At 38.0% G+C, this 26,910-nt stretch overlaps 1 protein-coding gene across 3 annotated transcripts in view; it reads right to left on the bottom strand.

Annotated features, from left to right (window-relative positions):
• The window catches only part of LOC134673349 (ETS-like protein pointed), a 161,081-nt gene that overhangs the window by 45,640 nt on the left and 88,531 nt on the right, over window positions 1-26,910 (bottom strand). For all 3 annotated transcript variants that reach the window (XM_063531320.1, XM_063531318.1, XM_063531317.1), the window contains one exon: window positions 208-324. In XM_063531320.1, coding sequence (XP_063387390.1) covers window positions 208-324 — 117 coding nt within the window. The remainder of the gene's footprint in view (window positions 1-207; window positions 325-26,910) is intronic.

The raw sequence follows: 26,910 nt of genomic DNA on the forward strand, positions 1-26,910 counted from the left end.
TGAAATATGAGGTTTTTGGTGGAGGGTTCATGTGACTCTTAAGAGCCTTGCTATTATAACGAGGTCTAAAGGGGCCCACAGATTACCAGTTCGCCGGACGAAATCAGCCAGTCAGTTGTTCGGAGCTGTCAAATTTTGCGCTTAACTGACAGGCCCATATCTTCTGGCGAACTGGTAATGGAGGGGGGGGGGGGGGGCTTAACTCACCTTTGGGCACGCCGAGGCGCAGTTGCTCCTTCTCCCAGGAGGCGAAGGTAGCCTTCAGCGCCTCGGCCATCTTCTTGTTGGTGCCGGGCGTCAGCGGGGGCACCTGCGATGGGATGTCTGCAACAAACAAAAACTATATTAACATAGGTACTTCCCTTTATTTAAATGTCTGGGTGACCGGATTTGCTCGGAAAACATATAAAAACTCAAAAATGCGCGTGATGCAGACCTAGCTAGATCGATTTATCGCCCCCGAAAACCCCCATATAGCAAATTTCATCGAAATCGTTAGACCCGTTTCTGAGATCCCCGAAATATAGGTATATATAAATAAACAAGAATTTCTCGTTTAAAGGTACTAAACTTCAAAACAGGGAGGTACGAAAGCACCCAAGGGGGGTGCGATATGGCAGGTCACGGAGGAAGTAAATACCCCTTGCTAAAATAAAGAGGAACAGGAGGGGTGGACTGGATACAGAAAGCAGTTTTGGGCAACCTAAGCTTGCCACAGTGCATCTGGATAGTATGTAGGTTTTATTCTTATTTGTTCATCATAGGAATTATAGAGTCGCAGTCGTCGGATATGCGATATACGACGGTTTTTAACATAATTATTGTTAACTATGGATGTGACTCAAAGGGAACTAATTTTGTTTGTTGTTTTGACCTGACCTTAATTTCATTGTTTTTGTTTTATTTTGATGTTTTAGTATTTTGTGTTACTATGTTTAATTCTCAATTATCTCTACCGCATAAGCGTTTTGGCATCCTTAGCTGTAATAATATTTTTTAATAAGTTATTTCAGTGATTTAAAATGACTGCAACACAAGATTCCACAAGTAAGGAATTAAATAGGGGCTTCAACATGCAAGTGGTTTATTAAGTTCTTTTATCGGGCGAGCGAGACATTGTGTATGTTTATATTGTCGTACTAAAACACGCTTCACTATGTTAATATATTCAAGAGGCAACTTTATTTCTACTCAAGAATCTCTATTAATGGAGATAAAATCAAGCCGTTCGAGTATATAGCGGGTAAATAATGAGATACACGATGTTCAAACATGACGCTCGAATTTTCGGTGATTACGGCACCTCCTACATTTAAAACGGATCTAGTTTAGGACGAAACTCACATTGACAAGATCATTGCCACTTGAATTAATTAAAAGCGACATCCGAACGTCTGAATTATGCCTCGGCGTGCATTAAGTACCCGACGAATTAAATAGCGTAACTCTTTTTGAGCTGATGGCTTCGAATAAAATAAATCAGAGATAAACAAGTGAGATTAAATCTTGTAGTTGTGTTGCAGCGCAGGCTTCATTCATGGCTGTGTTGGTGTGTGTACGCGTGTTGGTACCTAGTACCTATGTGTGTGTGTGTGTGTGTGCGGCTCTCTTGCGCACCTGCCGACCAGTTCTGAGATGCGGAGATTTGTTCGCCTCTCCCACGGTCGCTGCCCGGACTCTGATCCTCTGGCGGCTACTTCTCATATCATTTAACTTTTCTAAGACAGTTCTATATTTGATCTTATAAATAAAACATGCTCTACAAGAATTAGAGATTCAAATTAGTGTCGTTTATATTTTAAATGTTGTCGCGGTATTTGTGGGAACATATTTGTCCAAATATTTTATGAGGTAGCAAATATGTCATACAGTCATATCGTTTAGATCCTATCTGATGTTGTTTTTGGATTCTTTATTCGATTTTTACGAGTATTTGTATTAGACGACGATGGCTACTGAAAATTCACCTGATTATTATACAATTTTATTGAATTAGTTAGCCGCTACATATTTTAGGTACCTATTATCAATTGTCCTTTCATGGTCGTCAACATTTATTTATCACTTTTATTAAGTTATTATCAGAAACAAAGAACTGGCCATCACCATCTCCCATATAACAATGGAAAGGTTATTGATCCAATAATTTCCAACAACAATGCTTCGTAAGCAGAAGCCGCGGGCGAAGGCTAGTTCATTACGAAGGCACAATTAATTGCATCGATCTGCGCGTGATTTACTCGCGCTATATTTCTCGCGCACCTGCATTTGACTCATTAATGCATGCAGCACAATGAATGCGCTAATGTGCCCGTAATGATGTCCATCGTTATGGATTTTCTTCTTTATGTGTTATCTAGATCCGCCTTTAAGCGAGCATTCGAAAGAGATTATCCGGTGAGCTGTACCAGGTATCCATTTGTGGTATTTTAAAAGGGCTTCTGACTTTCTGTAACAGTTTATTAACTTAGATATTTATGGATAGTACTTTTAACTGGTGTGAATTCTTCTAAAAAGTGAAAGCAAGAAAACTGAAATAGGTACCAATAAGAATTGTATATAGCCGGTGTTTATTTGTTTGTAGGATCAGTTTGTTTGTGAATTAACATGGAGGTACTCGTATCACAATTATCTCCAACGGGATGTTTAATGCTTAACATTTAAGTTTCGGAATGGCACTTCTCAGGATTAAGCATAAAAACTAGGCAGCGGTAAGACCTCTGTTTCCTTAATTAAAGTAATTAGCGAGTGATTTCGGGCTCTTTTTTAATTGTTGCGAATGGTTTCCGATGAGGACCATCCGTTTGGTGCCGGTACCATGATACATACGAGTATTCCATTCATCATGGGCAATTCAGATTATGAGAAATAATTGTTTGGTGGAATACATTGTTTGGTGTTGAAACAGGTTTCGCGGTAAGAGGCGAGAGATATGAATGAAACCACAGATGAGACCGATGGTTATTGTGAGAGGATCAAGCACAGTTAGTTATAATCACTTCACCTGTCGGATATGTGTACACTATTAAAAAATATAAAGATTCAGTTACTTACTGCCAGATATATGGGTTCTGTTTTTATGCTCATATGTACATGGATGCCTTTGAATTGCCGCGGGATGATGGTAATGATTACAAAGTATAAAAACATCTCGCTATGCTGCTGTGGAATTATACCAGTATGTTTTTTTAATAGCTTTTAATTACATTAGTACTCATTTTTGCCCTTAAATTCTTCCTTATCCATTAAATGTATATTTGTAGCATGAATCGTTAACATTTAACATGAAAGTAACTAGTGAAAAGATATGCTGAAATATTATCTGATATGATATTTGAAAGACGTGTCACGTCTAGCAGACATTTGATAAACACGGCAAAAGCCTGTCAAAATCAAAACAATTCTTTCAGGCAAATTAAGCACAACCTTGAGGCCCCGAGGTCGAATGTGAAAGAGGGTCTGCTCACAAGAACGAACAACGCTGGACCCAATCGTGAATAGCGTAGATAACGGCACAATGGGCCGGAGATGCGCCTGGGCAGCGCCGAGGACGGCCTGACCTTCGGTTTTGGCTAATTGAGATTTAGGGGATTAGATTCTATGGTAAAAAAAAAACTAGTTTTCCTAGCTTTAATTTATTTATCTCTTATCAGCTCAGATCTTTATTATATTTGCTATGGTGTCAAGATAAATCATAAATAAATCATCCAAAACGCGCAACATGGCGACAGCTAGGTATGTACATATTTAAAAGTGATGAAAGACTTAACAAATAATAATTAGCTTTATTTTCTTTCTATTACCATAAAATGGGAAGGAAACAAGCGCAATATAATCTTAAGAATTGGTGGGACTGAAAAATATTTATCTTGTAATAAGAATTTTGTTACACTTTATTGCTGCTTTGCGCTTTGACTATCATTATACTGTGTAAGAGACTAGAGTCAGACCAAGAATATGATAGCAGCGGATTTGATAGCCCACGCAGTGAAAGTGTTATTTTAAACGTCAAACTTCTATAAAATTATGACGTACAAATGACACTTGCACTGCGTGGGCTATCAAATCCGCTGCAGCCTTTTTTTTGGTCCGACTCTAACAGTAACAGTACAACGGACTGTCGGGACTGTTCGTCCATGTGAAGCCCTCAAGATCGCGAATGATAGTCTGGGCAGCGGTAACTGCATAAATAAGCAATATCGTCCCTTCGGAACAAGGTTAATACTTACTTATAGACAAGCAAAAAGTTAAATTATCATAAAATAAGTTTGCGTTACAATCGGCGCATCTTATCGCAGACAATGCACGCGAATCGCTATTGAATTTCTACATAACGTAATGCACTTTGCCTTAGAAGAAGACCGTCGTAAACGTATAAAGGTTCCAAGTCGCATGGGACGGTGGTTCGAAGGGCGTCGGTGTAAATGCTCAGCGTAAACGTATAGTGGGACAACAGGTGGCAAACGGGGTTCGTAGGGGAACAGGCACTTGTTGCGCGTTGTAATTTATATCCGACAAACGTAATAGCTTTATTTTAGCTAGACTACGAAGACAAAGGAATTGGCTACAAGGTCGAATGGCTTTAGGGTGAATTACGTATGTACTAAAAAAATTTGGTGCCACCTCTTTGAGTGAACACGATACTCCACAACCACATGTATGTATAAATGTATACAGAAATACACCGCGGAAAAGAGAAGTTTTAATCTATAACTACAGAAAACTGCTTAAAGAAAACTTTTAATAACTTTGTCGCAGTGGTACCAGTGATGTGATACCAGTGGTACTGCGTCGAAGCAAACGCGTGATTTTTTTCCAACGACTGCGGATAAAGGAAAGGTCCATGCAAAAATACCTGTGCAGTTACTCTAACGCTGCTACCGAATTATTATAGGTCGCATAGCCTCTGACCGCACACAATAGCGTCACACAACAAAGCTCGCGCCATGTCGCCCGCCATTGTTATTCTCCGTTTGAACTTGGTGTGGTCGTGCGCGTGCGCCGTTTTGCATTAGAATGATTTTTCTTTAATTGTTTATAATCATAGTCAGTTATAGCACACAAGAGGTATGATTTACAAGCTAGGCACACTGTCGGATCTAAGTATTATTCTGCAATGTTACGACCAACAAAAGATAATTTATATTATTTTCTTAAATAATGTTAATTCCATGTATTACGTGGAATGTAGCCCGATGTTCTGTACTGATCAGTGCAAAGCTTAAGCTCGTGTTTTGAATAGCAAAAATTTTACAGTAGCATACTCAAGGTTAACTAACATTTTTCAGGTCAAGAGATTGCACCTAATTTCAGATATGTCCTCATGGCATCTTTTTCTTCTGTGCCTTACTTCGATCGGTTTCTAAAAAAGGACGCCATGCCATGCCATAGGACTATGATAGCATTAGCTTAGTAAAAAATCCGTTACAACCGTGTGAAAACCTATTACTTAATGCTTTCCCAAAACTGATCATTTGCTGGCTGTTATTCTCCCGCCACTCAACCATGAATGAGGGGTTCATAACGCGGTAAAATGTTATTTTACAAACGGCTGCGGCACTCGTGTGGAAAATGAGTCCACAGAACGCTTTGCATAACCATGCGTCAGCTAATGTTTACTCAATTTTGTTAATTTTGAGGTGTTTTCCTATTTTTTTTAGTATGAGTAGGTAATATATATTATGTAAACTACATTCTACCTGAACTGAGAATTCAGCTGATCGACTTTGATAACTGTAACCCGAACACCGATTTCTGGTCATAGGTAAGACTTCAAAATAACCTTCATGTAATCCTGAAGTAACTATGTTAGCGTGCGAGTGATTTTTTGACGAGTAGGGTCCAAGAAGCTAAATCAGGGTGGCTCAATAGTTATAGACAAAAAAGCTATGATGCTTCAAAATAATAACAACGATAAAGCTTCGATAACATATCGACGGTAGAAACTAGAGTAGCTGTTACATACCAAGAACAATAACCGACTCAACTATTCCCGCATGGCTGATTTAAGCTTCTCGAACACGTTGAACAACTAGGTATCTATTAGCCATATCTTCTACCGATCTGATGTTCACGAATGTAGGCGAGAGACCTTTGCTCAATGACAGAGGCGGCCCGGGCGCATCATCTCATTGAGCGCGCACCGGATGGGCCAATCAGCGTCGTGAATGGACGCCCCCGCGCATGCTCTGTGGCGTTATTAGCTACTACTAGTCTCTTTGTCATATCTGTGAATTGTTAGAGGCAGTTTATGGCTCTTGGTGAGGAATGTGATGAGTCGTAAAAGACGTTAGAATGCAAAGGTTTTTGAAGACGAGGTCCACTTGACTTAAGTAAAATCAAACATGAGCTACGATATTGATACAACATCACTTATAGCAATTATGTTGGTGAGCTGGTAATAATCTTATTTTAAATTGATGCTCCCAAATAATGCGGCGATCGGAGTTAGAAGTGGCTACACTGGTCTAAGTACGAGTATAATATATTATGCTGGACGTGTCGTGTATACGAAAAATGTATGAACGTTACGTTAAGTGCACGTGGTCGGTTCTTAATGTAATAAAACGATAAAACACCAAATAGCAAATTCAAAGCAACCCGCTGTCATTTATCTAGGATCTAGGAACTCTTGATTGTCGCATTGCAAATCGTCAGCTTTTACGGCTCTCTGTGTGGTGGGACCGGTATGTGATCTATTGTAAAACCTATTTCGTTTAGTTAACTGCGTTTGTCATAATACTGTAATGCATATTTGCTGTTAGAGGAACTCTATACGGGATTGAAAGGCTAGGCAAACTGGGAGGGCTGTCATAAACTTAGTTGAAATGACTAGCTATCATAGTAGAGCATTCTCATATCAAGGCGGCATTGTGCTCAGTAGAAGTAGAACCATGAAAACGTCGACATAACTCAACGATAATAGACTTTTTGTGAATACTGTAGTTTGGACATATTATGCCTGTTACTTGTCTTATGGTTGGTATTCTGGAATTAAAACAACTAATTATAGGTAACTATGCATTACATGTGGTGGACTGTAAGTCAAATGCAGTTGCCAAGAACCAAGAACATACGTTTTCGCTTGCACCTAATTTGTACGAAGTCACTTCAGAATCGTGTACTAATTCGTCAGGGCGCATTCTTGGCTAACTCTGAACTGAACCTCAAATCGAACATAAGTGTAAATTCATGCCGAAGGTTCAAGATTCAATGAAGAATAAAAATAACCTAGAGAAAAGCTCTAATACTTAATTTCAAATAGTAATTTTATTTCCTAAAACATTAACTACCAACTAGTAATTATAGATGAAGGCAATATTTTACGATAGGTATGGTTTAGACGATACTTTGTTGGTATTGTTTACATCATACAATTCGCTACTAACCAGCTAGAATAAAAACATTGTCTTCCAACATTCTCAGGCGCACACGCACGCCAAGGTCCTCACTTTCAAGATCAACGGAGCATGCGGAGTAAGTCATAATTACGGTAATGATCGTTGCTCAACGGTTCAGCCCTGTTTCAAAATGCGTCAAGGGCATAAACTAATGTTTGGGTGGGTAATGGCACTTTGAAGGCACTAGACGGAGAAGTAGTTGTTTGGACGGTGCAGCCTTTTATGTCACCTCACGTCATTACAATAAATTTCGCATGAAATGTTCTAAGTATTTTCAAATTGGCAAGCGATCAGGGAAAAATCGATTTGAATTATTTTTAGATCTAAAAATGTATATGTAGTTATAGAAACAGGAGCTGTGATATACTTTGGAAGTACATACATATCTATACTTAACTGGGTGTGTAAGGTACTTGATCTAATCACAACAATATATTTTTAAAAGTTTTGTTAAAAATATAGGTTACATTTATAAATTTGGATTGGATATTGTAACTACTTCGTATAAAATTAGAAAGCTAAAAATTTGTAACAGCATTTCGCTAACATTTAAAAAAATATGTTGATCGAAGCGGTACCGATGGCTAATCGGTAGGTAGGTACCGTCCCAATATCTTTATTAAGTATTACTAGAACCCTAACAACCATCCAAAAGCAATTCAAGCGTGTAAAACATCAAATAGGCACCCATTCGTGTTCAAACGATACGATACGCGATATTAATTCATGTGTTCATATTTTTCTTGCGGTCACGGGTGGTTCACATTCGGGACAAGTACGTGAAACCGAGAGCGTTGCGTCAGCGTCGAGGATGATACTCGCCATTTTCACAACCAACAATAACCGACATCCAATTTCGAATCCGATGGACAATATGTCCGATTGACAGTTTAATGAATAATGAACGTTAAATTTATATGTACCGCGTATGCATTATTCAAATTTTTACTTTGACATTTAATTATTTTTACTACGTAAATAGTAGCATTGGATCTGCCAGTTATTTTGCGTATAAAATAGTAGCCTGCAAACGATTTAAACATCAAACTTTGTATCCCTTAATTGAATTGACCAATAGAATTTGACTTATCATATACGCAGTGACACTTAGTACATACATTCGTATAAGTACAGTCAGCAGCAGAAGTCTAAGCGGCTAAGTGGGCCAGGTGTTCAAAATGATCTTGACGCAACTTTATTGTTAAGAAAATAAGAGCGTGTCAAGGTAATTTTGAACACCTCGCCCGCTTAGTAACTTCTGCTGCTGACTGTACGTAAGAAGTTCAGTTAGGTGTGAAATTTTAAAAAGTTTGTTTTTGCACTAAACACTTACCTTTTGGCTTACTGAAAGCTTTCATCATGACTTTGATTCCCATGCCTGCAATGGCCGCAGGTCGCCTCCACGCGAGTCCGCCCTGACCCGCAGCGTACTCAACTTGCTCCAACAGATTACTACCCTCACTGAGTCCTTATCACTTATTTAATATATACAAACGTCTTTTCTATTCACAAATAACTTAATTTAGACAAGATCATTAAATATCACAACTGTTTCTTTCTTATAATCCTCCGGTCAGTCTAAACACTCTTCACTGTTTTTCATTTTGTCGATGTTCGTGTCACGTCACGGTGGAAAAGTTCGTTATTGTTTTATTACAGTTCATGGTTGTTCAAATTGCTACACCTGCGTTTGGAAAAAAATGGTTAAGTGGATTTTGTACTCGACTGTCTGCCGTGCCATAAATATTCCGAAAAGAACAGTTAACAATTACGCAGATAGGTAACTATTAACTAATTCTCTACATGGTAAAGCTCTTCACTAGCTATTAGCGAGTGTAGTGCACAAAAGAGCGATATTCAAATTGCGGTAAACATTCCCACAGGTGTGAGCCGAGTGCCGACACACGCTTCCGGCCCGGTACCCCACTTACCCCGGCCCCCACTACCCCCGACTCCCCTACCCCACGTTCCCACCCTCGCTGCGGGCTCGGGGATGTTCCCACACCGACTGTGAGCCGTGACGGACTATTTTGCTAACTTCTATAAGTGTCCAGGCACTTTTAGTTTTATAACCAACCCTAAGTGTTTGATGTAGGCACGATGCGGTTATGCGAAAGTTCAAATTTCGGTGAAGCAAAAACTATAAAATTTAATGGAGTTTGAACTTTTCTTTGTTAAATACAAAACCTATACCTCCTATCTTAAATAAGTATGTACTTATTCAATTAAATTTTAATATTCTATAAGTCAATAATTGTACAGTAATCGATAGTAAATTAATGCCCACATAATAATAGATCTACAAACATTTTAATCAAACGTATTACATGCATAAAACATGTTAAATAGCATCACAAATTGATAAAATTGCTGCGCTGTAGAGTTCAAGGGTTAAATATCATCATGCCATCTCCAAACACTCTATTAACTGTTTGGGAAGGGGTCATAGTGGATGTAACCTATTGAGCTTAAGTATTGTTAATCAGTTAGTAGAGTACTTTTTAATAAATGTATTTTTTTGTAGATTTTTAACTCTCGCACGATCATTAAATAAACTTTTTCTCACGCACCCAGATATTTCGAAAAAAAAATCTACCCATATTTATAGAAGTTCCATTTAAGATTCGATAAGTCTGGAACCTACAGTACTTTTGAAATTGATTACTCCACCTCCTGAGTCCTTAATAAAGGATTTAATCCAAATCGAATTTTGAATTAAAATGGAATACAAGAAGGTACCAATTTCAAAACTGCAATAATGAAAACCAGGGGGGACTCAGGAGGTTAATTTAAATTCGGTCTATGATTGGTCAGCTTAATCATACTCTTGTATCTCGTGAGTATACAATATCGGTCGTCGGCGACTGCCCAATGTGCCTCCAATCTAACTTACTTAGCGAGATGGGGGCGACGAATTGCTCTCAATAAAAATCACATTTGGAACTGATGCCATATCACTCACATGATGGACGGACAGACAAATAGTGCTGGCATTTGCCACTAATATTTATGACAACGTCAATTAAGGTAGGTTCCATTGAAATCGGAATTATCAAAGGAAAACTGAGCCATTTGCACTTGTTTTCTCCCATCGTGAATATCGTGATGCGTTTTTTGCATTCACAGCTGTATTTGTATTTAATTAATATATAATTTTTTGCATCAAATTGTCCTTAACTTTACAAATAACAAAAAAGTGCAAGATGAATTTGGCAGGTATAATATGTTGACTGTATCAAGTAACAAATTTAGTTGATTAAATCCCACACACTATCAAATTAGGTGTCTAGACGTAGCTTGATAACATACGATTTCTGAGATATGTATAGTTGTATACATATCGTGTAATATTACACACGGTTGCTGCGCCGCCAGTTCCTTTTTCTTTGAACTTGCCTGGACACGCTACCGTGTGTCTAGATTCAGGCGAATGAAAGCTGATACTAAGATATATCTAAAACTTTGGCAAATACATATAATATAAATATCACTTGTGTCAAAACGTTACTTATTAATTGTGTCGGTTGAGGAAATCATTGCGTTACTTTTCACAGTTTTCATAAAATTATGTTAAAACTATCAAACATATAGCCACATGCTGCATAGGTTGGTACTTGGTACGTAGTTCAGACAACAGTAGCTAAGTAACGCTGAATAGGTCCCACCGAGTCCAATATTGGAGGACAATGGTTGAATACATCGTCTCTACTCGTCATGCAGAGTAAAGCGCATTTTGTATTATTAAAGGTCATACGAGTTTAACCACGGCTCTTTGTGCTATCTATTCGTAATAAATCCTGACCTTCTTAAGCTTATTACTTCGTAATTTCGTTTTTTATTCAATCAAAAGGAATCGCGTGCGACCCTAAACTCTGCCATGATTGTACTTCGACGATATTTATTATAATTTTTGTATTTATTCTTCATTCACATTGAAAAGCACAGCTTGAAAGGCTTGGCATTATTGACAAATATGATTTATGCGTTTGGCTACCGTTTATTGAGGTACCTACATACTTACTTTTGCACTTCAAATTGATAATCCTTTTTTTCTCATTTCCATATTTGGTTTATAATTGTAACGAAAATTTTGATTGCTGCGCAGACTCGTCAGCCTATTACTGTAGCTTAGTAGATTACAATATTTTTCATGACAGACATCTCCATTAAGAGTGTCTTTGTCTCTTTGACTGGATTGGGGGCTAGCCAAATGGCAATCCTTTAAAGAAAACTCCAAACGAAACTTTAATAATGAATGGAAATAATCACGTGACATTTCGTCGCAGCTGTCATCCCAATATTCCTGCCGGCCTAGCCAAGGTTACAATCGCTATCGCTTCGACAACGAAAAGCTTTATGTCTCTCTATCACTCCTCCATATTAGTGCGACAGTGACAGTTGCGTTTCGATCGCTACGGAGCGTAAGCGATTGACGTCTTGGCTACGCGGCCTGATACATTTGTTCTTTTCGATTGGAGTTTATCGATAAACGGTCCCTGTTCAAATGAAAACTATCCTTACCAATAAGATCGTGTAGTAAAGTGTCTAAATAGTGCATTATCTTGTAATCCATTATCGTTGCGGGTTAATCGGTCCGAGATTGCCGGGTCAACTAACTCGATTGTCGCGGCCAATTTGTCGGCCTGCACGCCTCGGCGACAGCGATTCGTTCACCAATAAATCTACCGATACCAGGGCTCCGGTCGATTAAGAGATTGGGGCGATTTGTAACTTTGATATCGAATATACCGAAAGCTTGTTGATAGAAAGGATTATACGTTAAACCGTTTTATTTAACCGGGATTAAAATTATTTTGGTTATGGTATTAAATGCCCGAATTCGTGGCAAGAATACACAGACAAGAATCGCCAAATTGAGTAACTGGAATTTTTAAGAGTTACTTAGGTAGTAATTAATCTAAATTGTTTTTTGTTATTACAGGTTTCGCATTATAGGCACGAGAACCGTGGTGCACATACAGGATAGAGTATCCTAATACCTGTATGTTAGTTACATCTGACATTTCACTCAAATATAAGAGCAACCCTCAGAAGTTGATAATTTGTAAGCCGTTGCGCAATAAATTTCATTTACTACGCAATGCAAATAAAACCTTTCCGATTAACACGACGGCATCAAACGCCGCAATTAAAGGCGCTAGATTAATTACCGCCCGCGGGTGTCGCAAACACGTAGGCTCGTCAATTGCGGGCACGGGCCACCAGCCACCCGACCCGGCCCGACCCCACACACCCGCATCGTTTGTCTAATTTGGATATTGATGTTTACATGACAGTGGACATCTACTACTTAAACCGTCTGGCTACTAAAAGAAACCAAAAGATTATATTCATATTAAAACGATCACCGAAAGCGCAAGGAATCCGACACATCCTTTGATCTGCGGCATCTTGATTAGCGTGTAAAACGGCGCCATTTTGATATACGAGTTTAGGAATTTCGTGCGGAAAGTGGTTTGTTTTCCCGATCGTATCAATGCGTGTTTGGACAATCAAGTTCGCGAGATTTTGCTCGGTTTTGCGTACAACAAACATGACGACAATGGCTGTTCGGGGAACCGCGTGACGCGGGACCGTGGAACAATGAAACTTGCATAACAAGGCGAACAATTCGGACTGTTGACGCTGCTCACAATGCTGTGTACGAGGCGTAAGCAAAGCTTTTGGTAACTGTTGTTTTAGCTATGATACAATGTCTTACATTATTGTCGATTGTGGCGATTTAGCGAACATTACCAACTATTGTGAAATACTGAAAAGTAGAGCATTTACCTACTAGTTTTATTCATAACTTGGTTTTGAAGTTAAGGTAATATTTAGGTTTGATAACTAAACAAACTTTCCTTGTGTGATACATCGCATTCAATCATTAATAAGTAAACTGAAAAGTTAGAATTTGCATTCGCAATTAATGAAATTTACTCATAGTAGAATTTTTCCTTTATGTTTAGATATAAAATAAAAGTCTGGGACATTCAGAAGTAAAATTCTTATGCGCCGTGTACTCGTAGATATTTTACTAGCTAATAGGTGACCGAGCACAGACGGGCCGGGCCGCAAGTGATTTGACCTCCGACTCCTCAATTAAAACGCTGACACGGGAATTGAATGAGTCGCAGTCACTAAATAGATAAGTGTAATAAATGTGAGGCAATGTGTATCACTTTCAGACAGCGTCGTTGTTAGCCTTGTGGAACTTGCCTATTATACAGTATTCAAATACGTAACGACTCGTTACGCATGACCAAATGTGGTAGGTACATATACGACGAACCGTTCTCGAAAATCTATCTAAATGAATTAGTAAATTTATGTTAGGAATAGCGGTGGCTGATTCAGATTTTTTGCTACCTACCTAACTTTTTACTTATAGGTATAGAGTACCTAAGCTAGAAGGCGAACTCTAAACTGTCAATCAGGCTCTTTAATAATTTATACTACATTGAAGCAGTTAATGCCTGTTTTCAGTGGTTTCTTGAATTGATACTCGCGTTTTTCTCTTGTAAATGTAACTGGATACTTGACCATTAAGCCTAAATAGTCGGAAAAGCCAATATATCAGCATGTTGGCTACGATTACGTAGATCTAACATGCATGCCTCTGCATACTGATACGGCAAGGCGGCACGGGCGCCCGAACTGGACATATATGCAAACGCAAAAAACATTGGACCACATCCAAATCGGGATATTTCTAGAAAAACCCCGACAGCGCCGTACGTGACAGATATCAGAGATAACTTAGCGTTCTAATTTTTTCTATCTTTGAAATCTGAAATGTACCTAATGGTCGGTGGGTGGGTCTCATTAACCGCGGAACGTATCATTTATAATTTAAAACTGCGTTAGCATCGATGCCTCTGTGATCGTCGCGAACTATTGGCTAGACAAGCAGTATTGTCGTAAATTTATTAGTGGTATTCAGTGAGTGGGTGTTTTGGTAAGATGCTCGGTGGCGAGGCGTGCTCGGCGTGGGGCGGAGAGCGGCGATTGGCGACCGCCTCCCAACGCCTCCGCGCACGCGCGCGCCTCTCACGAGAAAAATCTCCTCGGAAAACTACTTTTCATCTCGCCATTATTCTAATTTGGATGTTGGTGGCGTGGGGCGGGATGAGCGCCAGATTCGACAGCAAAATGGCCACAGCGGCGACATTCGTATTTTTTGCGCCTGTCATTAAAATCCACAAAAAATAAAATAACGTGGGTACATTACATAACTCATTCATAAACGGTGTAAAATTGTTAAGATCTATCTTTGTTTTTTTTTTTATTTGATGGTAGGTACTTATATCGAGAATTTGAATTTTACGTTGAAAGACACTGCCTTTAATAAACCTAATATCATTTGGAGTCATTAGACATTGTAATGAATGCAGTTTCAGTATGACTTTTGTATGATAATAAAGCGGGGAAGGTTAAGTTCAGTGTCGTTTCATTTACCCGCGAGCATTTAGCTGTAATTTATGGACAAAGCAATCCTTTGTTTATACCAAACGTTTGTTTTTGGTTGTGTTTGAGAAAACGAAACATTTTCATTTCCTTTTTATAATTATACCGATTTACATTTTTATAGGTTACTGTCTTCTAAAATTATAAAATTATGTAATCATGATAAACGTTTGAGAATTACAATTAAACTTGTTCATTTAAATTTGCTCCCTAATCACTCCATTTTATAAAACAAAGTCCCCTGCGTCTCTTTGTTTGTGTGTATGTAATATTTGCAATAAACTCAAAAACTACTGAACGGATCATGCGGTTTTCACCTACATATACGAGTATCAATAGAGTGGTTCTTGAGGAAGGTTTAGGTGTATAATTTGTTAAAGTTTGGAAGCGGGGACGGACCGCTAGTTCCTAATATTTGCAGGCCTTTTATTGTTATCCCTTTCTTAAAAATACACATCTAACTCAAAATATCAGATAATAACAAATGATTAATAGCTAATTAAGGCTTGTAGGTGTGTGGTGCGTAGTTAGTCATAGCAGTTAACTACCGCGGCCTTATTTTGTAGTCGGTATAGTTCGTACATTTATGATGTTACAAGTGAATCAAGAGAAGTGCAAGTGAACATCGCTCAGTAAACGTAATTATTACCCTGTACCTAAGCTTTCACGGATTGTTAACTCGCATATCGTTGGTCTACTTAAGGCTACCTAACTAACGTTATAATCAAGCTTACGTTTACGTTATGTTTATGTTAATTACTGACACGCTAACTAATAGGCTTAGCTTACTCTCAAATTAAAGCCATTTATTTATCTCTAATATATGAGGGAATTGGCAACTGAAGATCTGCTTGGTGTCACTCTACATAAGAAAAAAATGCACGCAAGCACTTGTAGGTTGTACAATAGGTATGTATTGATAGACATGCATCACTATAGTCTACCACAAATTAAACCTAACTTGTCTAAAAGATGCCTAACTGTATGTGGGATAGTTCAGATGTAAGAAAACACAAGAATAAAATATACGATATACTAAATCTGACAACAAGTCCCCTTCTGCTTAATAATGTCGATAGCGAATGGGAACGGAACTTGTTTAAATAATCATAGTGTTTTAGGGGATTTGATTAAATAAAGTAGGTTAGGTCGTAAAGCGATCTGTCAATGGCGAATAAAGACTCGACAACCCATTTTAACATGACAGACCACGCAATAGTGGACCTTGTGTCAATGGGATAAATGCTTTGGTATTTGACAGAGTTAGTGGACCTATGCCGGAAGATCTAATTTAAGTTGAGGTGTTTTTCTGTTTCGCCAGCAGCGAGCGACGGGAACATTAGCAGCTATTAACAGCGTGTTAATGTCGAGGATGAGATACGCCTATAGGAAACGTCGATAATATTTGAAAAAATATATGTGTAAGGTCTTTTTTGTTATTAAATACCCCCATATTTGTTTCAAGTTCATAATCTTGTTGGTCCGATCTCGGCTTTTGACCTATGACCAGTGGATTACAAGGTGTTGAACAAATTTCATGCGACTTATTTTTCTATAAAAGCTTTATGATAGTGAACTTCATATTTCCTTAGAATGCATGGATATCGGCGGAACGCGAATTCTATGGATACTTGTCATCTTCAATAATACCTAAATATCTTGCACAACAAAAGGCGCAAAAACATACCTATCTATGTATTGTAGAAAAAAGATGAAGTTAGATAATTTAGCGCCCCCATTATGCAAGATATTTACAAAAGACTACCTTAGACTAGGTACTTATTTAATGCTATGACCAAAGTCCTTAAACTTTATCACGTTATAAGTTAAGATAATAATTCGTAATAGAATTTAACAAGAGAGGAACACGAAACGACAGTTCAGTAATAACCACCAGGGCGTCCGTAAGTGCTCGGTTTAACGCTCCTTTGTCCCCGTCTCGGCACGGTTGGCTGCCTGCGAAAATTCGCCTTCCACCGACACCTAACTACGCACGATGGTCAAAATAACCAAATGCTTCGTTCATTTAATATTCACCAAATACTATTTAATACTATTTATTATAAATTTTCGCCGATATGACATTGATCGTGACAGGTGACTGACAAACATGTATAAAATAAACTCTATTTTAGATAGTCCACGTTTTTTTAGTCCCGCGACTTATTTTTATTTGTTACACAATAATAACTCTTTGCAGTTTACCTATACATTACTAAAGCCTATTTTTTATTCGGTAGACTAAAATGACATTTCATACTATGAAATGACATTTTATGTTCATACTAGGAAATGTCATTTTAGTCTACGGAATAAAAAATAGGCTATAATTAGCAATACTATTGCCTCGAAGCTCTTTGTTTTAATTACAACACACCTCATTATTATAATCAATGCCAAACACATAAAATTGGCTACAGATTTCCTACCTACGGTCCACGGACTTTTTCATTTTATCGCAATATCATATAGAACAACAGCTTTCCTCTAGTCTAGACTATTAAACGAGCGTGCGCATCAAAATAATGCGATTTTAGAATAGTTTTGATACGTCAAATGCAAATTCAAAAATAAAGGCTGCGTATACGCACGTGTGCATTATGAAACATCGAACGAAACCAACCCAACCGTGTCGAGAAAATGTTTACTTTCAGCCCAGTTCCATGAACCTAATGGCAAAATAAACTATTGTTTCATGATTCATCGCTGGCTCGTTTAGGCAATTGTACAATAACTGAGTGCCTGCCAGTTTTTGTGAAGTATTGTTAGCGATACCGATAAGTAGATAAAACATGGTTGGCGTGTTCTAAAGAATAGGGCAGAGGAATGAGCGGAATGATGAGTGCTTGACTGCGAGATAGATTGACTTGCATAGATAAAAAAGGATTATGTATATACATACTCGTATAAAGTCTTCATTATATCTTTAATTACTTCTGAGGCACTTTTTAGGGTTCCGTACCCAAAGGGACCCTATTACTAAGACTCCTTTCTCCGTCTGTCTGTCGGTCATCAGGCTGTGTCTCATGACCCGTGGTTGCTAGACAGTTGAAATTTTCACAGATGATGTATTTCTGTTGCCGCTATAACAACAAATACTAGAAAGTACGGAAACCTCGGTGGGCGAGTCCGACTCGCACTTGTCCGGTTTTTAATATGTAACGTAAGAAATTCGCCTACCAAGTATTCAAGTACTTAAGGAATTACCCACATTTAATCCGATAAAGGGTGGTTTCGTATTACCCCATTAAACCCTTCCACATTGTGTAAAACTATAAAAGCCAATTCGCAGATGTTGCGCACTTAGCGCAATTTGTAACATTGAAATCGAATCGTTAAAAAATAGTAAAAAAAAACTGAACAAGTAAGGATTTGCAAGATGGCGTCCAAATAAATAGAGAGCACCTGTATCCTGCGACGGAGTAGGGTGCTTCGGGGCTGGTATTTACAACCCCCAGCAAATACTTGCCTCATAACCAGTATATTTTGGTCTTATATCACGTATAGTTAGTACGGGTCTCGAATTCAAACTTAATACTGGCTCGCCTTCTTGTGCTTGGTACGATATAACAACTCAGGATATATATTTGTAACTTTTTATCTTCTGTATATCTATTTTTGCCATTTATCCATTATTGGGCTGTTTGCTAAGTAAAGCTGCGCTAGTAAAAACAACGAATTGGTGATACAATATGTTTAACTATTTTATTGTACAGGTTTTAATTACAATAGCCCAAAATATGTAAGTACGAGTATTATCGCTTGTTTAAGTAACTATATATACATACTATAATTTACCTCATCAACTCATGTGTTTTATTTTCGTGACAATTAAAGACACAAGAGTTTTTAATGATAACAATCTACCTTAACTGAATATTCACTGACATCATCATGTATACCTATATACTTAGGTACGTCTATATTTGGGTACTGAATTTGATTGAATAAAAATACGATTAGCTAATTTTATGTATCGTAGAGAAGTGCTGTGGCACGCATATGTACTTGGCAAGTTGGGCAATTACCTAATTACATGCGTACAACACGCATATACCAGTAATGGTCATTAGCGGCAGGTTGGCAACCCACTGATAATTACTTATTTTATTTCGATGCAATAAAATATGTTGAAAGGTAACTGGAAAACTGACGTTACAAATAGCTAAATAATATTACTTGACATGTCTTCAAAATACATATTTTGTAAGAATCATTACCAAGCAACAACAACAAGAGCAAGTGACGCCGAACAGAAAACTGCGTCACGAAAATGATTTTTTAGTATTTTTTTTTATTATTGTATACATGTATATGTTAGTTTGTAAGGTATGTATCTATGGGCCTTAGTAGCCTGAAAATAAATGCTTTGATTGATTGATTAAACTTTAGTAAATGTACAGTCATCAGCAATAGTATCTTACACAACTGGGGCCGCAAAAATATATGACGCGCTCTTATTGCGCTCCAAATAAGAACGTCTCACATATTTTTGCGGCCCTAGTTGTGTAAGATACTATTGCTGATGACTGTACAATCGTGAAACACGCGAATAACCAACATTTAATTAGGTATGTGCTTCGATACTCCATATACATTGTATGTATGGCTGTAATTTTCCGAGTTGCATGGCAGTGAGTCACTACATAAGTGAAAACATAACAATTACACAGGTACCCCTAATGGGGTCTCTCTTATCTGTCTATTGTTTAACGCTTTTTATTCCCACGCTGCGACGGCTGATAACGCGCTCCGAGGTAACCTTATCATTAGGAATTTAGAAGTATTAAGACTTATTTTGTCTCCAAAATTAACTTGAATTTTGTAGTATTATATATCCTCTTCACATTTTGAAGGATATTCTGTCCAAATCATAAATAATGAGACGAATAACGTTAGTAAGGACAGTAACTTTATTTCCTTATTAAGGTAGAGTCACAATAAAATTATAAATACTTATAATAATAACCACTTTTTATGGAAGAGCTTTTTTTATTTAAAATTTCACGATAGTGTAAGAAATGTTACGTAAGTAATCAAATGTCTAATTGAATATAAGTTTTAACAATCATTTCATCAATAATAGTTAAATTTGGAGACTGGTAGAGTTGTAAAAAATGTTAAAATAAAGTTAGAGACCTTTGAAGTACGTAAATTGGTAAAAAAAAAAAAACCTTCTATACATATCTGTAAGAATACCTGTCTAGACTTTTACCGAGTTGGCTGTGAGCATTTAGACCTAAACAAGGGCTTATTGGAAGGAATCCTGTCATCATCATCATCATCATCATCTCAGCCATAAGACGTCCACTGCTGAACATAGGCCTCCTGTACTGGGAATCCTGTACTTACTTATAATGTTCATTATCTAAAGGTACAGCAATCACTAGTTATATTTAATTATTTTAGTAATAATTAGTATATAACGATTTTCAAGTGGTAGTATGTAGGCTCTCAAGAGCAATTAAAACGTTAGGAATGTTATGATATTGATAGGTGAATTAGATTATATATTTAGTCGGCGAAAAACAGAGATTTAATGATGCAATTGTCGTTTGGACTTTAAATATTATCACTGTAAGTAAATACTTTTTTAAAACCATCATCATCATCATCATCAAGTGTCTCATCTGATCAAGAACAATAAAATGTCAAACGTCCATACAAATTGACAGTGAAGGAAAATACACCTTATGCCTGTCCTTAAACTAAAAACAAAAATTGTGTATTCATGTCAGGGCGGCAGAAAACGCATTGTTGAATTGAAACATCAACGGAACGGCGTCAAGCAAAGATAGTCGGCAGTCAAGTGCAAAATCCCGCGACCCACGCGTCTGATAACAGACAAAATGTAATATATCAGCCGAATCCATTATCCAATGACGTACACCAATTACCCATTTAGTGCAATTCGGGGCATCGTAGAGTCTAGCGCTCGCGACCCGCGCCGTCACTCACTCAAAGCACCAATTCAAAATATCACTAGCGAGCACTGTTCGGGAGCGTATCGAACTTTCGATCATTTCAAACCAGTCCATCCAGAGTTTACAAGCACTGAGGTGACGCGCGTGCTTCGCAGCGGCCGGCGCGCGACTAGGCACGCCGTTCTCAATGGGCGCGCGCAGTGGGGCGAAGCTCGCACTCCCTGAGCTTACGAACATTACCAATTGCGCTCTCCCCGTTCATGAGTGGACATTCGCATTGCACTTCTTAATCTCACCAAATTTTAAACGCTAGTGCTTCTTAGGTAACACTTTGCGAGCACCTGCTCGCACCCGAAAGCGAACTGCGCGTTAGAAGGAGATGAAGTGCCCCTCAGGCGGACCGGATGGCGGACTCGGTTATGAATGAATCCGCCGTCCTTCTCCAGCGTACCGGTTCGCGTATTCGAGTCTCACTCGGATACAGGTTGTCGTAGAGGAAGTGAAAGGGACGAGGCGTAGTAAATATTGCGTTCCGTGGATCCGTCAGGATTATAAAGGGCTTTGGTTTTTGTTACAAAGGATAACCGTCGGCCATTCATAGTTTTGTTAGGCTAGATGCGTTCGCGTGACGTCAGAGTCGGTTAAAAAGGTCGGGTTTTGAGGATTAGTTTGAAGACTAATAGTATGTAATATGGTTTATAAGTAAGGTGCGGTGTCGAGGGCACGGGTCCAGCATTGTTCGCGGTATTGTTATCGGTGGGCGCGCCTCAAACGGCCCATGTCAATGTTTGAACGAGCGACGTGACGTACACTCAGCATCAGAAATATCAGAGTGGTCAAAAACGGACAAACTCTCAAACACGTCTTTATTATCTAGGGCATAAAGAAGCTATGTTTTTGAGCGGCAAGTTGAATATTATCGAGGTTGACTGTGTGTAGGGTCTTCCTTTGTCCCGAGCAAACACTCGGCCGACACAAAGTTTCCACTTGACTCTGGCCTAATGTCACCGGATGTGATGGTTCCTTATACGACAAATCTTACCAAATCCTTACTCATTGAGTATTCACATGAGTAATATTGAGTAAGATGAGCAAATCTTTAAAGATGGTATGAATTGGGGTATACGTCTGGGAAATCAGTTGCGTAGGCTCAGACTTCAAAGTAACATTGAATTCTGAAATAAGATACAACCCATAATAACTACATGTTTTATGCTCATTTCATATATTTAACATCCTAACTACACCAATCTGGACATCTAAAGCGTCACAAAAGATCATTTGAGTTTTTAATCAGTTCTCGTCAAAACGAAATACATACAAGATTACTTTAAAGTAGAGCATAGCTGCTCTACCACAAAATATTGCTTTTTTTATTGTTGAAGTGAACATATGTATAGGTATGTGTGTACTTATGCAACAGTTTGACAGATTGGTGGCCAATCTCACATGATACGCGATGAAAGCTATGTAGGGTAATTGGCCAGTAACTGGCCACCTGTTAGTAACTGGCCACCCTTAACTAAAAATGAATTCTATTCAGGTATAAACAAAATTCATTTTATATTTTTAGTTATTGAAGGCTGGCCAGTTAAAGAAACCTTTATTTGTTGAAATATTATACGTGCAGTTTATTAACTCGGAAGTCTGAATAGGTATGATAGGCCAAATAACCTTAGAGTACTGATAAATAAAAAACATTTCAATATACCAAGTAGTAACAACTATTATGGACAAAGAGTCTGGTCGAGCTACTTGCCACACATCCTAAATAGTCTTCCTAGACATATAATAGATAATATAATAAATAACTTAGAAGATAAGCCTCATAAGCTGAAACTAATGTTAAAAAAGTACTACTTGAATTGATTAATTTAGTCAAAAGCTAATTTAAAATAAATACACATTATATAAATTAGATTAAAATATAGTAATAATAATGTCAATGATGTAACTATGAGAAAACCTCTCACTTAGCTAACAATCTATTATAATGTAGATTAGGTTAAGTTAGTCCATAAAAAAAAATGTAATTTTATTTATAATAAACAGTTTAAATTTTAATTTTTTTTTTATTACTAAGCACTCAATCGACCCTAAATTCTGGAGAAATTAGGCGCTCAAAGTAACGTAACTTGCTTTCAAAAGTTTCGTAAAAATAAATAAAGAACAACGCAACAATTGGCTTTCGCTCGAACAAACAGAGGATGCGGTACGTGTCCTCACGTTTCACACATACTACTCATATATTTGCTTACACATTGTAATAATGTGTAATTTTAACCTAGTTGTCTTATAGTCGGTGTAATCATCCTGGGTTACCACCACCGATGGAGGTCTGATAGTGATAGGGACCTATAAGTCATGGTTTTCATCCGGTTATATTTGATCAAATTTTGCATCATATGAATACTTGTTCACATATTGTCTTTGTCTGACATATGTATATAACAGTCAGCTGCAAAAATATGTTGATTGAAAAATATGTATATGAAGTATTCATGAACAGTGGAGTAAAAAATCTGAAAAAGCCTTATTCGTAGAGCCGGAAAGTTTTTCGTTACTCTTGCGTGTATGTTATTGTGACTAGAGGTCACAAAAGAGAGAGGCCACTTTAGAAAATTTAAGCAAAAATTGTAAGGGTGAGTCAAGAGCCTCTACGCAGAACTGCATGTATGATCTTTATTCTTTTTCTTCGCATGCACTATATTCCTTGTGATATAAATCAAAGTAAAATCAGTACGTTAACAGTGAGTCTTGCCACAAATCAATGAGATCCCGTCGGGCCATGTAACCTCTGAGCGCCAGGTGCTACGCGGGAAGTACCCCCCCTCCCCACCCTCTCACCCACCTCTCGGCGCACTCCCGCGCACGCACACACGCAACACCAGAGGAAGTGCACACATGCACATCATGTACTAGTGACGTAGAGCCGCGTAGATGTGTGTTTTTGTAATTTATTTATTAATGGCCTGCATTTGCGTATGCGTCGGTCGTCGTGCATGAAAAATGGCGGGTATAAATATGAATTTGAGTGGACGCTAATTCAAAAGTATGGTTATTTAAAAGTGTAAAAGTGTTCTTTTATCGAGGCGGTGCCGCCTTGAGTGAATACTTTGTAGTCTTTTAGGTTTATGGACGACAAAGCAGCACTTTGACTTGTGGATGATACATTGCGCCCATTAGTCGGGAAAAGTTACTTACTGCCTTGACAAATTAATTAAAGAAAAATGTCTTATACCTAATCATACACCTTTACGGAGAGGACAGAAAACAATAAAACACTAGTTTAATGTTACATGTAACGAAACATAAACTAAGCTATCCATCAGTATTGAATACAATTAATACAAAGGTAACCAAAAGTTGTTCTGACTAATCGACAAAACTATTTTAGAATTCAGTACGGTTCGCAAACCATTGTTAGCGTCTCAGAATAGAACCAGCAGGGAATATTATCAACAGGTAGCGTACAAAGTATCCTTCCGGTATCCGAAAATCGATACCCCATTCAAAATTCAAACTTAACCACACCGTGTAGAGTCTAAATTTATATGACGCAAGTATTTTTTTACCTTTCCAAGTCCAAAATCTAAAAAGTTACAGGAAATGGAATGCTCTGTGTGAAGTATTAAGGTTGAAAGTTCAACGGGGGTAGATTAAAGACAGAAACATATCCGGCGTAAGGTGACACCGTGGGGAAGTGAGCATTCGGGGTTGGTTTGCAACCCTTTAATAATGATGACTTACATATGATAATATGTACGGTTATTTTAATATTATATACTTGGTAATACGATACATGAAGTCTTTAAAAGGCGAATAATGTGGATAAAAAATTGTTTTAGATAGTCGGTTATCGTGAGACATAAATCGTTGAATCATAAATGGTCAAGTCAGTACCTATGTACATTATGACGAAGTTATTAAGTTATTTTAACAAATGCCACATTACTGTTTTTCTACATTGAGTAATTTAATACTTATAAAGAAATGTCAAGTAGTTACACATTCAACCTTACTGAAAATCGCTAGTGATGTTATAAATGTGAAAGCAATTGTTTAAACACCTAGAGTTTGTTTCTCTATTTTATTTATTTCTCAAGTAATTAGATAGAGTCCGTAATAAAAAGAACAATAAAATGTGTAACCTTTTACGAGGCAAGGATAATGAAACGGCCTGAACGGACAGTCGACTCGGCGGGAGTAATTATGAGTGTTGCCCCATCAGCGTTTAAGTCTTTTCTACGGCGATTAGCGCATACCGGCGCAGAGGTACTAGTAGGGGCCCGATTCGGATTTTGAAATAGACATCTTTTAGACATCACCAAGATACGATAAGGATATGTTTAAGATCTAACCTGTCAAATTTGACATTTGCGCGATTCTGGAGATACTCTTGAACGATTTCCTCAGGATATGACTTAGAGATTCAATTCACATCTAATAGATACCTTACGCTAACTAACGTAAAAGTGACATTGGTTGCCCGAATTGCGCTGCAAAAGAAAACTAGTTGATATCTAAACTATAACGTATCTAGAATGGATCTAGTACGTGTCGTCTCTTGTGAATATCTTGATGTTCGAATACGGCAGTAAGACATGCTTGTAGTGTCTATCTTGGAGGAAATATCACCTTCTATATATCATATACATGTCTCCTTCCTTAGTCTCTACTCGGGGACTAATACCGACACTGACAGTCCAATCTCGGTATAACTTAGTAATTGTTTCACTTGATTAATGTTTCTACCTTTAAATATTGTTGCACTCCTGACCTGACTGTTCTTCACAATTTCTCCGTCAAGATCTAATACGTTTGTAGTCATTCCCTTCCAATTACTGCCTTACAGTCTTTCGTCATCTATTATCTTTCTTAGTCCTTATTTCTGCAAGACCAAAGCACCAGTAACCGAGTTACTTAAATAAGTTAAATTTAAACACATCCAACTCTGGCATAATTAACCACAAATCAACTTTATTAAACAAGACCAAACTGTAACAAACTATACCGAACGCATTTTATTATGCCACTTAACTATTTTAGAATCTAATTACACTGACTATTAACATTTCATACAACGATACGTGGAATCAAGCGCAGCCAAATAAGTCAAACATATACCAACTGTTTTATTTATGCAGCTCAATTTAATTAATAACGTTCAGAAGAAACTATAACCATATTTCAAAGCTACCTCCTATTAAGAGAAAAATTACACGCAACTGTATCGTATAAGCAAGTATACTAGTAAGTTGTCCTGTATAAATTAAATATAATGGTAGAGCAATTCGACGGTCCGTCCCGGGCGCCTCCGACTGGTTCTTCGGCGCAATTAATTTATATTGCCCAAATTAAATTAACATTAACTGTGGACATTGTTTCCACGGATTATATTACTATAAACAACGCCATACATTAACAAGCATCATCAATAAAAGCTCGAGCGAGGCAGACGTGAGAAACACTCGTCGTATCTATGCATGCCAATTCAAATCGCCTAATAAAGATAAATAAATTCGTACCAAATAAACTCATTTATCATTTGCTCTTACAAATGAAAAGAATGGCAGTCGTATTCTACGGAGGCAGAAGCATTATGCCGCGCCAGCGAGCGAGGCTTCAAAAACAATCACCAACAGTAAAATGTCGAACGGAACCATAAAAAGTTGAGTAAAAGGCGTCGAAAGAAGGCAGCGAATTTTGAACGAAACCTGTTTAATGAGGGTCGAATTTAAATACGAAAATAAAGCGGTTCCCACGGCGTCGGTCGCGGGAACGGAAGCCCCGTGCGACGCGCGGTGTCGCGCCGCGGCGCTGCGACGCGACAGCGCGACAACGGGCCGACAGCCACCCACCCAGCCTAACCGGGCCCTCGAGCACCGCACGCCCGGCACACCAACAAGCCTGCAACCATCAATGAATTAATTCAACCTATTCAAACAAAACGGACCGACAGAGCCTCAATAAAATCGACCGAATATATAGCCTCTCTGCGTGTTGACATAATTGATTGTAGCCGAGTGTGAGAACTTTTGCAAAATGCTCAGATTGAGAGAGAAATAGCAATATACCCGGTTTTGATGAACGATAAAATTAACATGACAAATGAC

This window comes from Cydia fagiglandana, chromosome 18 (genome assembly GCF_963556715.1).
Source record: "Cydia fagiglandana chromosome 18, ilCydFagi1.1, whole genome shotgun sequence".
Lineage (NCBI taxonomy): Eukaryota > Metazoa > Arthropoda > Insecta > Lepidoptera > Tortricidae > Cydia > Cydia fagiglandana.